Source organism: Rhinolophus sinicus, linkage group LG04 (genome assembly GCF_036562045.2).
Source record: "Rhinolophus sinicus isolate RSC01 linkage group LG04, ASM3656204v1, whole genome shotgun sequence".
Lineage (NCBI taxonomy): Eukaryota > Metazoa > Chordata > Mammalia > Chiroptera > Rhinolophidae > Rhinolophus > Rhinolophus sinicus.
Window position 1 is genome coordinate 142,206,075 of NC_133754.1, and position 16,759 is coordinate 142,222,833.

The 16,759-nt window shown below is 35.8% G+C and overlaps 1 protein-coding gene across 3 annotated transcripts in view; it reads right to left on the reverse strand.

Annotated features, from left to right (window-relative positions):
- Positions 1 to 16,759, reverse strand: part of PTAR1 (protein prenyltransferase alpha subunit repeat containing 1) — a 47,816-nt gene that overhangs the window by 9,966 nt on the left and 21,091 nt on the right. For all 3 annotated transcript variants that reach the window (XM_074330537.1, XM_019730560.2, XM_074330536.1), the window contains 3 exons: positions 12,551 to 12,655; positions 10,509 to 10,722; positions 208 to 512 (listed from right to left, as the gene is read on the reverse strand). In XM_074330537.1, the coding sequence (XP_074186638.1) occupies positions 208 to 512; positions 10,509 to 10,722; positions 12,551 to 12,655 (624 nt within the window). The remainder of the gene's footprint in view (positions 1 to 207; positions 513 to 10,508; positions 10,723 to 12,550; positions 12,656 to 16,759) is intronic.

Genomic DNA, 16,759 nt, shown 5'->3' on the forward strand with positions numbered 1-16,759 from the left:
GCCCTTAAAAGATATTTCCCCAGCATATTCTGGAGTAGAAAGGGAATATAACATGCCCATTTTATAGAGGATATAACTTATAGCACATAAATTGCCTAAGGGCAATGAATCAATAGAAAACTGGCCTGTATAATATATAAGACCTTCTGTAACTCTAGTAAGGACACACACAGTTTCCTGCAGGAAATGAATTTTCCCTTCTCTTACCTGTGACACCAAAGGGTTTCATGCCCTGGGTAGGAATCAATAAGATCAGTGCTGAATTCAACTTCTTCTTCTAGAAGATGAGGAATAGTTATCCTTGGTTTCTCTGGTGAAGCTGCTGCTGCTTCATCTTTTGGAAGAACCAGGGCTGGCTCACTTCTCAAAGGGTTTTTTTCCAACACAGAACTGTCTTTCACAGTTTGGCTAATCAAAGACTTTAACAAAAACTGGCGGTAGTGAAATCCACTGTGGTCTGAAACGTGCGTGGACGCCCAGTGTTTAGTAGAAGATAGTTCATCAAGAAGAATCTTGTAGGAAGAAAAAAGGGAAGATGAGAATATGCCAAAGGTTTTTCTTTCTCCATTAATGTCTTGGATTTCTCCTTGATTAGTTCCTTGTTTTTTTCAGACAATACCATTCCTACCAATATTTTGTATACAATGTCCAAACACAGTACTGTCACTTCATGGAAGCTCAGTAAACGTTAGTGTCCCCTATACAGTAATGGAATTTTTTTATGTATATGCCACAGAATTTAAGGACTTGCTTGTCATTCTTTTCCTGGACCTTGATCAATCCAATTCTGATTGGCACACACATCGAAGAGCCATATTCTAAATAATGATGAACATTAGGGTGTTCACAAGTAATACTGACGTTGAAGGGAAAACATAAATTCAGAAGGTTACTTGATGTAAACTTTCTCTAAATTTAATGAACATGTACTATATCTAACTTATTATTTGTTCAACTAGACTTGATTATTTGTTCTTCACTTTAAGTGCCACAAGGGCAGAGACCATGTCTGTTTTGTTCACTACTTAATTCTAAAGGCTCAGTACAAAAACATGACACATAAATAATAGGACTTTTCAAGAGCTCATAACTTGCACTATTTGTCTCAAACTCAACATAAATGATAAATCGTTTTTTAAAGTAGATAGACAAAATTAAGTCTTTGTATTATCAATCCTGCAAACTAAAGAATTTCAAATGGAATGATAAAAAGAAAGGCAGCATGAAAAAGTAATCTGGCAATGTCTTTCACAGGCAGCAAACGCAAACGGGTTCTACGCAGTGAAAGACATATCACAGGCCTACCCCCTTCCATCAGAGGACTTCCAGACCAGCTAAGGAAAAAAGACAAGACTTGTCAACAGTGAACAAGACAGACAGCACAGCGCCGACAGGCTCCTTTACCTGTTTGTTAAGGGTCCCAGACAAATGCCTTCTCCTATACCAAGATCCCGTTTCTCCACTTCTCAAAAGTCTCTTTTTCTCCCTAGAAGAAATCTTTCCCTCTTCTGAATCTCCATAGTTCTGGTGTGTTCAGCCATCTACAGAATTTTCTGTACATCTTTTCATCCCCACCAAACTCTACCAGATCTTTTAAGATATTTATTTGTTCCTAATTATGTTTCCATCACTCTACCCACTGGCAAAAGAATGGACATGTAAGTATTTTATGACTGAATAAATGAACAATTTAATGAATGAAGTGACTGGTACAAAGGGACAGATTACTCCCAGCTAGGATGGTCAAGTTATATCAGGGAAATGTTTTAATCATCTCCTTTAAATTCTACAGTTTTCTTCATAGCAACATAAATTTATTCTAGAGGATACTGCTGGTGAGTCACTGAAAAATGAAAAAGACTGTTTATTTAATTTAAAAGGTGAGCAAAATAGCACCATATAAACTTCTACTTAAAATTAAAAAAAATAAAAAAAACACCTAATCTTAAGGTTATTACATTTTTAAAGAATTAACCTGCAAGACATTTAGGCTATAACATACCAGATTTTAAATTTTGGTGCAGCTTCTTTGAAAAGACTACAAAATGTACTTAAAAGGAATTTACGTAACATGAAAAACATTTAAATTATTTCTTACTGCATATTTCTACATATAAAAATTGGAATTTATTGGAATTTTGAAGCAAAAAAATAGCAGACATATGAAAGTTTTTCAGCAAAATCAACTTAATTCCTTTAAAAATTTTTCTCAGACTTTCTAAGAGAAAAATCCACTATATCCTTTTCCCTAAAATAAGATGCATACTAAATTAGAAAAGAAACTTTAATAGGAATTTCAGGGCTTTTTCTTACTAGAATAAAAAAGTATATAGATATAGGCAATGATAAAAAAAAAAGACAATTATTTTTAAGATCTTAAAGACACTGCACAAAGTTTACATGGAAGGTACTGACAAAATAAATGACCTTTAAATGATATACATTAAATATCATTATTCTTTTCCAAGGTTCCAGATAAAAAAAATGAATGAGTAAATAAACTACAAGAAAACTATAGAAGCAGGGCTATGAAACAAGGAAAACAGGTTTAAAATGAAAGACTAATGAAAGTATTCATTCTCATATACATACGCCATAAATCTTATAAACTTTTAAAATTAACATTTGGTTTTTCTTCTGATTATAAAAGTGATACAAAATGATCATTATAGGAAATTTTTAAAATATAGAATATAAAGAAGCGAAAAAAAAATCACTCAATATTCTACTGGCCAGTGATAACCACTTTTAACATTCTGGCACATATTCAACATTACAGTCTTTTTCTATGCATGTATGTGCACAGTTTATTTTTAAAACCAATTTGGGATACTCATTTATACTGATTTTATTCCATGTAAACTATAAATATATTCCCATGTCATTAAATATTACTCTGTAACATAATTTTTAACTTTTCCATATTTCAGCCTAAAGATCACAATTTAACCATTCCCTTATTTTGTTTCCAATCTTATATAAGTAAACGCTCTAATCAACACACATATGTAAATCTATGTTCATATCTTATTTATTTAGGAGAAATTTCTAGAAGTATATTTAATGGAACAGTGAGGAAAATATTGTAAAGTTTTTGATATATACTGTCAAAGTGCCCTCCAGAAAGGCTGTATAATTTATATTCCTATTGGAAGTATATCTTAATATCTATTTCCTATATTCTTCACCAATTTAGTCTTCACTAATTTAATAAGTGAAATATCATATTTCAATTTGTATTTTCTTAATTATCACTAAAGCTAAATGTTTTGACCTATTCACTTATTTTTCCTTTGTTTCTTCTTTTATGAATTGCCTGTTTTGCGTAATTCTCTTCTTTCATAAATTGCCTAATTTACTATTTGTGACAGTCATTATTTGTCTTACGGGTTTGTAAAAGACCTTTATATACATTGGAGATCTTACATATTGTAATCATTTTTCTTATTTGTCTTACGGGTTTGTAAAAGACCTTTATATACATTGGAGATCTTACATATTGTAATCATTTTTCTTAATATATTACTTCAATTGAATTTTTTAATTCCTTATTTTCTCCCCTCAGGTATGTTTTCATTCCATTTAGAGTTCAGTTTAGTATATGAGATTACAACCTAACAATTATTTTCTAAAAAGTCAAACAATCAATTTAACCAAAGAAGTAAAAGATCTGTACTCAGAAAATTATAAGACACTGAAGAAAGAAATGAAAGATACAAATAGATGGAAACACATACCATGTTCATGGATAGGAAGAATTAATACAGTTAAAATGTCAACACTGCCTAAGGCAATATACATTTTCAATGCAATTCCTATCAAACTACCAACGACATTTTTCACAGAAATAGAACATATAATCCTAAAATTTATATGGGACAATAAAAGATTCTGGCTAGGCTCAGCCATCTTGAGAAATAAGAACAAAGTGGGAGGTATAACAATACCTGACATCAAATTATACTACAAGGCTACAGTAATCAAAACAGCATGGTACCGGCATAAAAACAGACATATAGATCAATGGAACAGAATAGAGAGTCCAGAAATAAATCCATACCTATATGGCCATTTAACCTACGACAATGGAAGCAAGAATGTATGGTGGGGTAAAGACAGTCTATTCAATAAATGGTGCTGGGAAACCTGGACAGACACATGCAAAACAATGAAGCTGGACCACCTCCTTACACCATATACAAAAATAAATTCAAAATGGCTTAAAGACTTAAATGTTTAAGATCCAAAACCATAAAATTCCTAAAAGAAAATATAAGAAGAAACTTCACAGACATTACCCAGAGTAAGATCTTAAGATTTTTACTGATATATCCCCTCGCGCAAGGGAAGTAAGAGAAAAACTAAACATGTGGGATTACATCAAACTAAAAAGTTTTTTCACAGCAAAGGAAACCATCAATAAAACAAAAAGGGACCCTACTGAGTGGGAAAAGATATTTGTCAATGATATATCTGATAAGGGGTTAATATACAAGTTTATAAAAAAATCACTCAACTCCAAAAAAACAAACAACCCAATTAAAAAATGGGCAGAGGACATGAAGAGACATTTTTCTAAAAAGGACATATAGATGGCAAACAGACATATGAAAAAATGCTCAAACTCGCTAACCATTAGAGAAATGCAAATGAAAACCACAATGAGATACCACCTCACCCCCTCATAGTCAAAATGGCTATCATCAATAAATCAACAAACAACAAGTGCTAGAACGAATGTGGAGAAAAGGGAACCCTTGTGCATTGTTGGTGGGATTGCAGATTGGTGCAGCCACTATGGAAAACAGTATGGAGGTATTTCAAAAATCTGAAAATGGAACTACCTTATGATCCAGCAATTCCACTCCTAGGTATCCATCCAGAGAAATCCAAAACTCTAATTCAAAAAACTTTATGCACTCCTATGTTTATTGCAGCACTATACACAATAGCCAAGACATGGAAACAACCGAAATGCCCATCAGTAGACGACTGGATTAAGAAACTGTGGTACATTTATACAATGGAGTATTACGCAGCCATAAAGAAGAAAGAAATCTTACTATTTGCAACAACATGGAAGGACCTAGAGAACATTATGTTAAGTGAAATAAGCCAGACAGAGAAAGACAAATACCATATGATCTCACTTATATGTGGAATCTAAAGAAAATAAGTGAATGAACTAATCAGAAACAGTTTTGGAGACATAGAGGAAAAACTGAGGGTTGCCAGATGGGAGGGGGGTGGTGATAAGGGGGAAGGTGAGGAGATTAGGAAACAGTCAGTAACCACAAGACGGCCACGGGGTTTTGAAAATTAATTTGGGGAATGTAATCAATAATGTTGTAAAGATTTTGTAGGGTATCCGATGGACACTTGTCTTATTACGGAGACCACCTCAGGGATGATGTAGATGCCTGATCACTGCATTGCACCCCTGAAGCTGAAGCTAAAAAATAATGAATGTGAACTACAAGTTTGTATGTATATGTGTATGTGTGTGTGTGTGTATCTATGTATGTGTATATGTATGTACTTACAAGAAGCGGAGTACAGCATTAGGAATAGAGACAGTGGAAATGTAATGGCTCTGTGCAATTTCAGAGGGATAGTGGATGGGGGAGGGGGGTTCACACAGTGTGAGGGATATAAAAGATAAACGTCTAAGTATTACTTTGTCTTGTGCACCTGAAACTAATAAAAAAAGAAATAATTATTTTTTAAAAAAAGTACTACAAATTGAACAAAGAATCCTTTCTCCAATTTTGTGCAATGCCATATTTATCATCAATGAAACTGTCACAGATTATGTACTGGGATTTGTTTCTGGGCTTTCTACTTTCTTCTATTACTGTGTCTACTTTTGAGCCAGTAACACTAATTACACTATAAACATCTAAACATAGAGTGGTATACAGTGTTCCTTATTTTTCTTTTTCAAACAATTTCTTAGCTAGTCTTGAAGCTTTATTCTAATGAACTTTAGAACCAATTTTTGAAGTTGAAAATTAAACTGGTGGTTTTCAGTATATTCAAAATTGTGCAGCCATCACTACTCTCTAATTTCAGAACATCTTCATCATCACCTCCAAAACAACCCCTATTCCCATAAGGTGTCCTCTAATTCCCCACTTCCCCCAGCCTCTGGCAACCACTAGTCTGCTTTGCCTGTTCTAAATGTCATATTAATAGAACCATGCATATGTGGCCTTTTGAATCTGGTTACTTTCAGTCAGCATGTTCCAGGGTTCATCCATGTTATGGCATGGATCAGGATTTCACTTCTTTTTTATGGCTGAATAATATTCCATCGCACAGCGATACCACATTGTGTATATCTATTCCCCAGAGATCGGACATTTGGGTTGTTACATTTTTTTGGCTATTATGAAAAATGTTGGGGCCGGCCCGGTGGCTCAGGCGGTTAGAGCTCCATGCTCCTAACTCCGAAGGCTGCCGGTTCGATTCCCACATGGGCCAGTGGGTTCTCAACCACAAGGCTGCCAGTTCAACTCGAGTCCCGCAAGGGATGGTGGGCTCCGCCCTCTGCAACTAAGATTGAACACGGCACCTTGAGCTGAGCTGCCTCCCGGATGGCTCAGTTGGTTGCCAGTTCAATTCCTCGACTCCCATAAGGGATGGTTGGCAGCGCCCCCTGCAACTAAAATTGAACACGGCACCTCAAGCTGAGCTGCCGCTGAGCTCCTGGATGGCTCAGTTGGTTGGAGTGCGTCCTCTCAACCACCAGGTTGCTGGTTCGACTCCCGCAAGGGATGGTGGGCTGCGCCCCCTGCAACTAAAAAACGGCAACTAGACCTGGAGCTGAGCTGCGCCCTCCACAACTAAGACTGAAAGGACAACAACTTGACTTGGAAAAAAGGCCTGGAAGTACACACTGTTCCCCCCCCACACCCCAAAAAAAGTCCTGTTCCCTTTCCCCAATAAAAAAAAAAAAAAACCTTAAAAAAGAAAGAAAATGTTGCTATGAACATTTCTTGTACAAGTTTTGGTATAAACATGTTTTCAATTCTTCTGGGTATACTATACCTAGGAGTGGAATTGCAAGGTCATATATGGTAATTCTATGTTTAATTTTTTGAGGAAATGACAAACTATTTTTTCACAGTTCTGCACTATTTCACATTTCTACTAGTAATGTATAAGGGTTTCAATTTCTCTACATCCTTTCCAAAACTTGTTATTGTCTGTCTTTTTAATTTTAGCCATCCTACTTGGTATGAAATGGTATCACATTGTGATTCTGATTTGCATTTCCCTAATGACTAATGATGTTGAACATCTTTTCATGTCTTTATTGGCCATTTGTATATCTTTTTTTGAGAAATGACCCTCTGTGCTTTCTCAGGTGACACACCATATCAAGTTTTAATTGGCTAGTAGTAATAAGTTCTACTCAGCTGTCTTTCCTCCCACTCCACCCTCAAAAATAAGAATATACTAAAATTTACTTAACTATATGTTCACTTAAACATCATAGGGAACATGAAATAGGATATTCAAACCTCTCATAATTCCACCCCATAGCACTGATAAACATTCTCAATTCTCTTACCATTTTTTTCTGAATAGAAAACTTGATTATAAAAAACAGAAAAAATGTATCTTATATTCACGCACACACACACTGTGAAATCACATTTACACACTTCAAAATCACATTCAATGCTGCTAATATACTAAAAATTTGTATTAGGCCCTTCTCATATTTATTTTATATCCTTAACATATAATGAACATTTTTCTTTAAATAATCTTCCAAAATACAATTTTTATTAGCAACAATATGTTCCAATATGTGATGGATTATACCGTAACTTATCCCGCATTATTGGAGGGTTAGACTATTTCTATTATAGTTTTTCACTATTATAAATAGTATTTTTACATATCAAACTTCTGTACTTCATATAAAAGCCAGTATTTGTTGAGTGCTTAGTACAAGCACTCGTGATAGCCACTTTACGTGGATTCTCCCACTTAATTTACATCACTCGATGAGGTGGAATGATCTCCATTTTACAGATGAAGACACCGAAGGTTACGGAGGCTAAGAAACTTCAAGGCCACACAGCAAGTTGTGGTCGAGTCAGGATTCAAATGAGGTCTGCATGACCAGTAAGTGGAGCCTTTAATTACTAAACTAGATTGCATCTCCACTATTTCTTTAGGAGGAATTCCTAGAAGCAAAACTGCTAGATTAGAGATAACACACTTTTTTAAAAGCCTGATAAATGCTGCCATGTTGACCTTCAGTAGGATTACAGCAATTTCTTCAACGCTTGTTTTCATACCCTCATCAATGCTGGATACCAGCACTTTAAAAAGTCATTTTTAATTTTCTAAGTTAAAAAAAAGAAGAAGCCAGCTCATTTTATATGTATTTTTAAGCTGCTCTAGACTACTGGTACTTTTTCTAACAGACAAAGCATGGCAGGACATGATCTCTTAGCTAGGCTCAATGCCTCATAAGAACAGAAAGGGGATTTTGCAAATTCAGCACTCTTCATTGACAGTGAGAGACACTACAGTGGCAGTAGTGACAGGAAAAGCACAGTCTCCCCAAGGGCAGGGCAGGCTGAGAACATGTGAGCCTAGGATTGTGAGCCTATGAGTGGCCCAGTCAGATACCACTAATGAGTTTTCATTTTCAACATCAGATGTTCTTAAGTAACCAAGAATGTCACCTAGGTCCCATGCTCCTGATTTTATGGGAACGCCACCTTAAAAGGTTCAGTTTCCAAAGACTTCTCAGCTCACCTGGAGTCAGCCTTCTTTATCCTCAACTCTCTCCGTGCCCCTCCCCAACCCCCACACCCTCCCAAGTTGTGGAGCTGAGATGAGCGGCTCTAGGCTCTCCATACTCCCCACAACCCGCCAGACAACTTGTACTCATCCTCCCAGACTCCCAGCAACGCAGCATCCCTCCCCGTGACAGCTACTTCCAATGAGCCAGCCTGGATGAGGAGCAATTTCTGTGCTCCCGTTGTACCTGCAAGTGTCGCACTGCTTTGTAACTATTGGTATCTGCTTCTTCAACTAGATTTTCAATTTGTTGAGAGCAAGCTCTTCGTCTTTATGCCACAGCCAGTGTATAGGACAGTGTCTGGGAATGATAGGGTTTCAATACTTTTTCATGAACAAATTGCACAGAGTTGACCTAGCAAACTGGTAGCCAGTTTCACGTAAACTTTCTATCTATGTGGAGCACAAAAAGGAATGAAACTTTAGTGAGCCTCTACTATTAGATGCCCACTACTTTACACACATTAACTTAAGTAATTCTCACAAGAATCCTAAGGCAGAAAGTAGAGCCCCAATTTTATAGATGAAAGCATTAAAGCCTTACTTTCCACACAGAGCTAGTAGAGCCAGAATCTGAACCCAGGTCAGTGTGATTCTATCTTAGCTCTTTCCACCCCATTACGTGTCTTCCTCTCCCGAAACAAAGCCATATAAACTGGAGGGGAAGAGCTACTCTTCTAGAATTGTTGGCTTAAAATCTCTCAAAAGTGAAAACTCCTATTTCTCTTGGAGAAATCTCTGGCTAAGAAAAGAGAGGGAACTTGTGAAAGGAGATGTACAAAGGGGGTGGTGAGCAAAAATTAGAGCACAGTTTCCCCATTAATCTGAAAGCATCACTTGAGGCATTTTGATCCCTTTAAATTGTCTCAAGCCAGGAAAGCTTTTAGAAAAGTACCCTCGATTCTGATGGCACTGATACCATATAAAAAGGGGGGAAAAAAGAAAAAAAACAAACCAGAAAAGCTATAGTATGTAAGGAGAACAAGGATAATGGGCTCTCATTCTGATGAATAGTAAGTGATGCAACTGTGGCTAAGTCTAAGCCATTAAAATTCTCTGGAAACTTCCATCTCCTCATCTATACTGAAAGGATTAGGCTGTGACAGTTTCCCACTTGGCTCTGTATCTTAATAATCCCCCAAACCTGTGAACAATACTGACCTCTAAATCCTACCCCATTCCAATTTAGTAGGCCTGGGGTGGACTTAGGAATCCTCATGTTATTTACATAATAGTCACCCAAGTTTGGGAACACCTGGGTAAAATCTTTTGTTACCTCCCAAGACAGGAAGCTGTGAAAAGGCAGCCAGCTGATCCAGCACAGTAAGTCATATAACTAAAGACCACCAAGAAAGAACAAGTTCAGTTCTATAAGGCTTCATAATCCCTTTCTGTTTCAGGGCAAAATGGGTTATACTCAGTCTTCCTTCTTGCTCAAACCTGCCTTTGTTCTACCAATGCATTGTTCTTAAGGCACCAAAATATGCTGGTGAGGAATGCAAACTTGTTTTTTTAATTGCCAGGGTTTCCCTGGAGGTATCTACTGTCACGATCCTCTCCAGGCTGCTGGGCTGCCATTAGTTCCTCTACGGTCCTCCTTTAAAGCTCCTCTAAGGGGGAACTGCTACCAGAAGATTTAAAGGCAGACAGAGAGTGTTAGGGACATAGAATAACAGTCCTACCTTGACATCTAGCTTTGCCAGGTGTTGTAAAACCCAGATGCGATGGGACCAGGCATTATAGTTACTTGGGTATCTCCCCGCCGCTTCACTGCAAACCTCCATCTCTTCTCGTATTAGTCGCTGTGTCCTTTCTGCAGGAATTGTTCCCAAGTTTCCTTTGGTTACAAAGGAAGGCAAGGAGGTTTCCTGAATTAGCTGTTGTAGCACCCATCGTCTGTTAAGGTAGCATGTGGGAAAGAGAATGAGGAAAGAACATAAACCAGTGAGGAAAACAATTAGAATTTTTGTTATTCATTTCCATTCACAGATAATGTAAAATAATACCTGTCTATGAGCCCAGTTTGTGTGTGGGGGGGTGGGGTGGGGTCGAGGAGGGGATTGTTGCTTTGTTTTTGTTTTTAAAAACATACTTAACTTTAGCAGCATGGACAGGGGTGGGGGACAGAAAGGACAAAAAGGAAAGCAAAATCTTTCTAAAATGTTAAAATCTGTCAAAAAGAGAATGAATACCTTCAGTTCCAAAATGACAATTCCCAAACACCATTTAGCCAGGAAATGTAAAGGCAACTGGGGGTGTGTGTGTTGGCAGTGGTGGCTGGGGGGTTTGGTGGGGAGGAAGAGGATATAATTAATGGTTGGTAAACACTAGAAGAGTAGTCATGGTTCATGTCTTTAATTATATATGCATGCCTCACCCTGTATTTGTTTGCAAACAAGAAGCTACATTATGACAGCTTTCATTAAGTAAAATCTCTGTATTATAGTATAGAATCTAGAAGGAAACAAATACAATATAATTAGTGAGGCCATCGAAAAGGTTTTAAAATGTCTCTATCCACAGATTTTCCCCTTGTCTATTTAAGACTTTTATTAGCATGTTTAAATAAAATGCACTAAAAAAGTGTCTGTAACCACTTTATGTCTTTAGTTTTAATAAACATTTTCTCATAAGAAAGCATTCTTTTAGATTAAAAATTCCCAACCCAATGGTACAAAAAATTGAGTAGGAAAACCATTTTGTCAATTTTAAAAAAAAAGAGGTTTTTTTACTTAACAACAAAAGCTTGCTTTATAAAATATCAGACAAGCCAATAAATTGATAGATGCATATTTAATAATCCCCTTCCCCTGTCACCATCCTTTCCTTTCCAGACCTCTATACAGAAAATCATATACCTCTCTGAAGTCGGCTATCATAACTTCTGCTAAGGGAGAAAATACAACTGACCATATGGTTTGGAGGTAGCTGATTTGCAAGGCTAGCCAATGGCAAGATTATAGTAAGATACCTTGAACTGACGTGAAGATACTAAAAATGCTCAGGATTTAAGTAAAGTTTTAAGTGGATTAATAAACTGAGAACAGACTTCTTCAGAGAATTTCTCCACTGACCCCAATCTGCATGCTCACACCATCTCACTTTAATCACAATATGGAGGTTACATGGAGTCCAACAGGAAGATGCTTCCAGACAGCCAGGATTCTGAGAACAGTTCTTATGTGCATTTTGGCTATCTGCCTCAGGCTTTTAACCTAAAAATATTCTCCACATTTCTGGTGTTAGCAACTTTCAGCTCAGCCCACACACCATTTACATCAACTGCCCTTATCTCCCTTATTTGGTTCATTTTAACCATAACCATCTTCACCAGGAGTGCACCTGAATAGAGTTACGTAGAAAACCCAGGTTGCTCATTATAGTTGATTATCTAAATGCAGTGTCCATAACTGCTTCCAATAGTTAATAATGGCTAAAATTTGAGTATTTAATATGTGCCAGACATTGTGATAGTGTTTACATACATCACATCAGATAAACTCTGAGATAGGTGTACTTATTATTCCCATTTTACAAATGAGAAAAACTGAAGAGGTTAAATAATTTCTGATGACACAGGTAGCAAGTGATGGCATCCAGAGTTAAATGTAGGTAATGTGACTTTAGAATTCACACTCTGAACCGTGTGACCGTGCTTCACACTGTGCTTTCTCCAGTCATTTTGAATCCTAAGTGAGAATCCTATGATGTCAATTAACTATACCTGTGAATCCATGTTTCTGGACTCTTTGGAAACTTAGTTAAGGCCAGTTTTCCCAGATGTAAATCCTTAATTGGATTTAAGGTACCAGAGAGGATCAGCTCTTTTCTGTAAAAGAAAAATAAAAAGAACCATTACTTTATCTTTCTATCCAAGCATACTGCATGACTATTAAAATATAACTACACTGAGAAGTGAATTTCCAAGAATTAAAAAAACACACACAAAACTGTCATAAATGTCACAGTAGTCAAGAATGTATTCTTATAATCTTTAAATAACAAATAAGCAGAAACAGAAGCTCTAAATCAACCAAAGCTCTAAATCACATAACCTCGAGACACAATATAAAAAAAAAACAATTGCTCTAATGTATTCAAGTAGGAATCTAATTTGAGATAAAATTCCCAGTCACACATGGATTCAAAAAATCTTCTAAGTAGACACGATGTGCTTTGGGAAACCGTGCTATATAACTCAAACAAACATCTCTCATGATGACAAAGTCACTGATGTCAACAAGCCGTATGAGGATTTTGAATTAAATTGTTTGATGAAATGTGAGTGGGAAAATGAAGAATTTGGTTATCTATTTGGGAGAAAAGCAAAGGGGTTTTCTGGCTTGTCTCATTTCCCAAACTTACAAGGCCTGACATCAGTATCTGTAGGGCAGATCCAATACGAGTCAAGAATTGCTCTAGCTTCCTAAGTAGGACTTGATATGCTCTAGTTCATTACCAAAAAAATACACACACAACACAGTATGACTGAGGTGTAAGGAAAAAATCATTCATTCAATCACTACCCTAGCAAAATAAATATTTTTATTTTTGAATTGTCCCTTCTACCTTCCCTCTTATGCATCTATAGTTTAATATGTAATTTTACATTCTGCTCCTATATCTTAAGAATTACCCTCATGGTCCTATACTATAATCTCTAAAATGAACATTTTAAGTGATCAAATACTTTTCATTCAGTAGTTAGGCTATAAATTAATGATTTTCTCCCACATGGTCAGACATTTAGGTTGCTTCCAAGGTTTTGCTATTCTAAAATAATTCTGAAACAAAGAGGTTTGTGCTATGACTTCTTTCATTTGTACTACTACTTAGGATAAGTTTCCAAAAGACGTATTACCAGGTGAAATACCTGCATGGCTCTTGATAAATTAAACCATTCATTTTTTAAATATAAACAGAAATAATAGCAATGTGAGGTTTTTGTTGTTTTAAAACTGTTCAAAGATGCAGTTACAAAGAATGTTATGCAAATACGCTCCATTTATTTCTCAGGTAAATACAATTTAGGTTTAAATTTCTCAGATAATTTTTGATAATAAGTTTTGACATTACTTTTCAATGTTTACCTATTATTTTAAAATAAAAGGTCACTAGCTGGTATTTATTAATCTTAAAACCTCCTTCCTGTGGTAGAGCTGATTATTCTTTTATTTTAGAGAAGTTTAATCCCAACAAAACCAGAGCCCAGCTTGTATACCTCACCTATTCAGGTAGATTTCATTTCTAAATACCACAGTACATTTTCAACAGCAATGTACTATTTCTAAATTTTTATTTGATAAGGAAAATACTAAAGTGATAATAAATACTTCCATTTAACAATAATTTTTAGGTCAGTAATTTCACTCTATAAAATAATTTGAAAGGATACCAAGGTTTATGACTGCTTTAACAGATAGCTTTATTGACTAGTTTTCTTTCGTACAGGAAATCTGTGTCATTAAAAGAATATTTAATGCAACAGCCAATTCCCTGTGCACTCCTAGCTTCTATTTCTTCTGAAATTAGTAATGCTTTTTCATACAGGAAAGTTAGGATACCTATACTATGAAAGGAGGCAAAATTTTGCCCTATGTAATTTTAAGTACTTCACAGAGCAGTGTTTCTTAAAGTAGGGTACCTGACTACATCATAATCTGGAACTTGTGAGAAATATGGACTCTCAGGCCTCATCCCTGACCCAGTAAATCAAAAATTCCAGTGGGCCAAAGCAATGTATTTTAGCAAGCCCTCTGGGTGATGTACACTAAAGTTTAAAATCCACTACTGCAGATAACTTATTGTATAAAGCCTAATTTCCATTTACTAAATTTTAAATCTCTTCTTATTTACAACTGCGACCTATATTCCCCTGTATATCTACCAAGAGGAAATAACAGTGGTACCTTGGTTTTCGAATATCTCCGATGACAAACATTTCAGTTTACAAACGCCGTAAATTTTGTGGATCTACGGTATCATCAGATAGAAAATTCATGCTAAATTTGCAGTTTTAGGGGTTGATTCTAAAGCTCTGGAATGGATTAACCCATTTTGCATTACTTTCTATGGGGAAACCATGCCTCGGTTTTCAAACATTTTAGAACTCAAACGGTCTTCCGGAACGGATTCCATTAAAAAACCGAGGTACCACTGTAATCAAAATTATCTTTAGAAGTCACCTTATAACTGAATCTTTACAAAGTTTGTTAAATTAGGGGTGTTCCCTTAATTTCTTTATTTTGAACAATAAACTAGTATTTGGGAAGATATCTTAGCCTGAAAAAACCTGAATCACTGGTATTTATGGATGCTTAAAAAGATCACCCGCTAGAATCACAAAAAAGGAAGCAAAAATTTAATAAACATTCCTGGGGGCAAGACTGAACATTTGAAATGCTGGATACTGTCATAAACAAGTTTTTTAAAAAATCACTTGAAAAATAAATATGGTATGTGGTTAAGTTATGGCTACCACATAACCTAGAGATACAATAAAAAGTCGACTGCTCTAATTCAAGTAGGAATCTAGCTTGACGTAAAATTTCCAGTCACATATGGATTCAAAAAGTGCTGTATCTCAAAGAACTTAGATATAAGTAGACATGATGTGCTTTGGAAAACCATGCTAGGCAACTCAAAAAAAACAGCTCTCCTGATGACAAAGTCACTGATGTGAACAAGCCATGTGAGGAGTTTGAATTAAATTGTTTAATGAAATGTGAGTAGGAAAATGAAGAATTTATAAGTTAAAATGTCGCATGTTCTTTTAAAAGTGTGTAACTAAATTGAAAAATTAAATATTAAGACATTTGCTTATTTCATGTACATACTGATATTAGCTTAAAAAAATTTTTTTTAACTTTTCCTATTGAAATGAAATACTGCCTTAAATGTAAGGAGGCTTTATTTTCAGGCATACTAAATAAGCTGTGCTTCTAGATTCATCCTAAAAGCCTTACGTGGCACACTGCTAACACAGGAAGGAGTGAAGTGAAGGGAATGAAATAAATGTGGGAAAACTACCTAGGAAAGGAAAAGGCTTCTGTGTTGTTTTGGGAGGAGAAAGCAGGGGAGGTAAGGAACAGAGCCACCTACACGGGCTACTCCGTTGTGTAGAGCTGACTTTTTACAAGGTGGCAGAAGGAAGTTGACTAAGCAAGTTTTAAGGAACAAAAGGTAGAATTCTAAAAGGAATGAGGTTTTTCACACAGCCGACTTTTCCAAGCAATAAGTTACTCCTTTAAAATTTTTGCTACATATTTCACTTACTGTTTAAACAGAGTATATATAAAAAAAATCTCACCACTTTTTTCTTGAAGACTCCAGTTCACTGTTTAGAAAATCAGCTAGTGCCAAAGCTAAAATACACCCACAGGAGCGCCCAGGAGTTACTAAGGTGAGTGGTGGGTTTTATTCCTCTATATATGAGTTACTGTACTTTTATACTTTGGCAAAGTTTATATTATTATTTTTTTAAGTTTTCCTGTCTTCTCTCCACCTCAAACTACCAGTATGGCTCTGCTCTCACTCTACCCAAGATGTGTAGGTGAGAGGGCCATGTGTACACATACACAAGGGCCATGTGTATCTTGTCTATGGCTAAATCTCCACTGGTTAACTCTGTATTTGAAACATAGTAAATACGTCGTAAGTAAATGACACGCTTTTCCCTCCCAATCTTGTTATTCTGTCTGAAATAACAATAATAATAAAAGTCATCCTCATAAAAACTACCATTTACTGAACACTTCTCCTAAGTCAGACACTGTGTTAAGTGATTTACATACATTATCTAATTTAATTCCCACAACAATCCTGTATGTATTATGTTGAACCCTATGAAATTGCCGATATTCAATTGTTTTTAAAAATAAACTTTTTATTTTAAAATTGTTTAAAATTTATGGAAAAGATGTAAGAATATTAA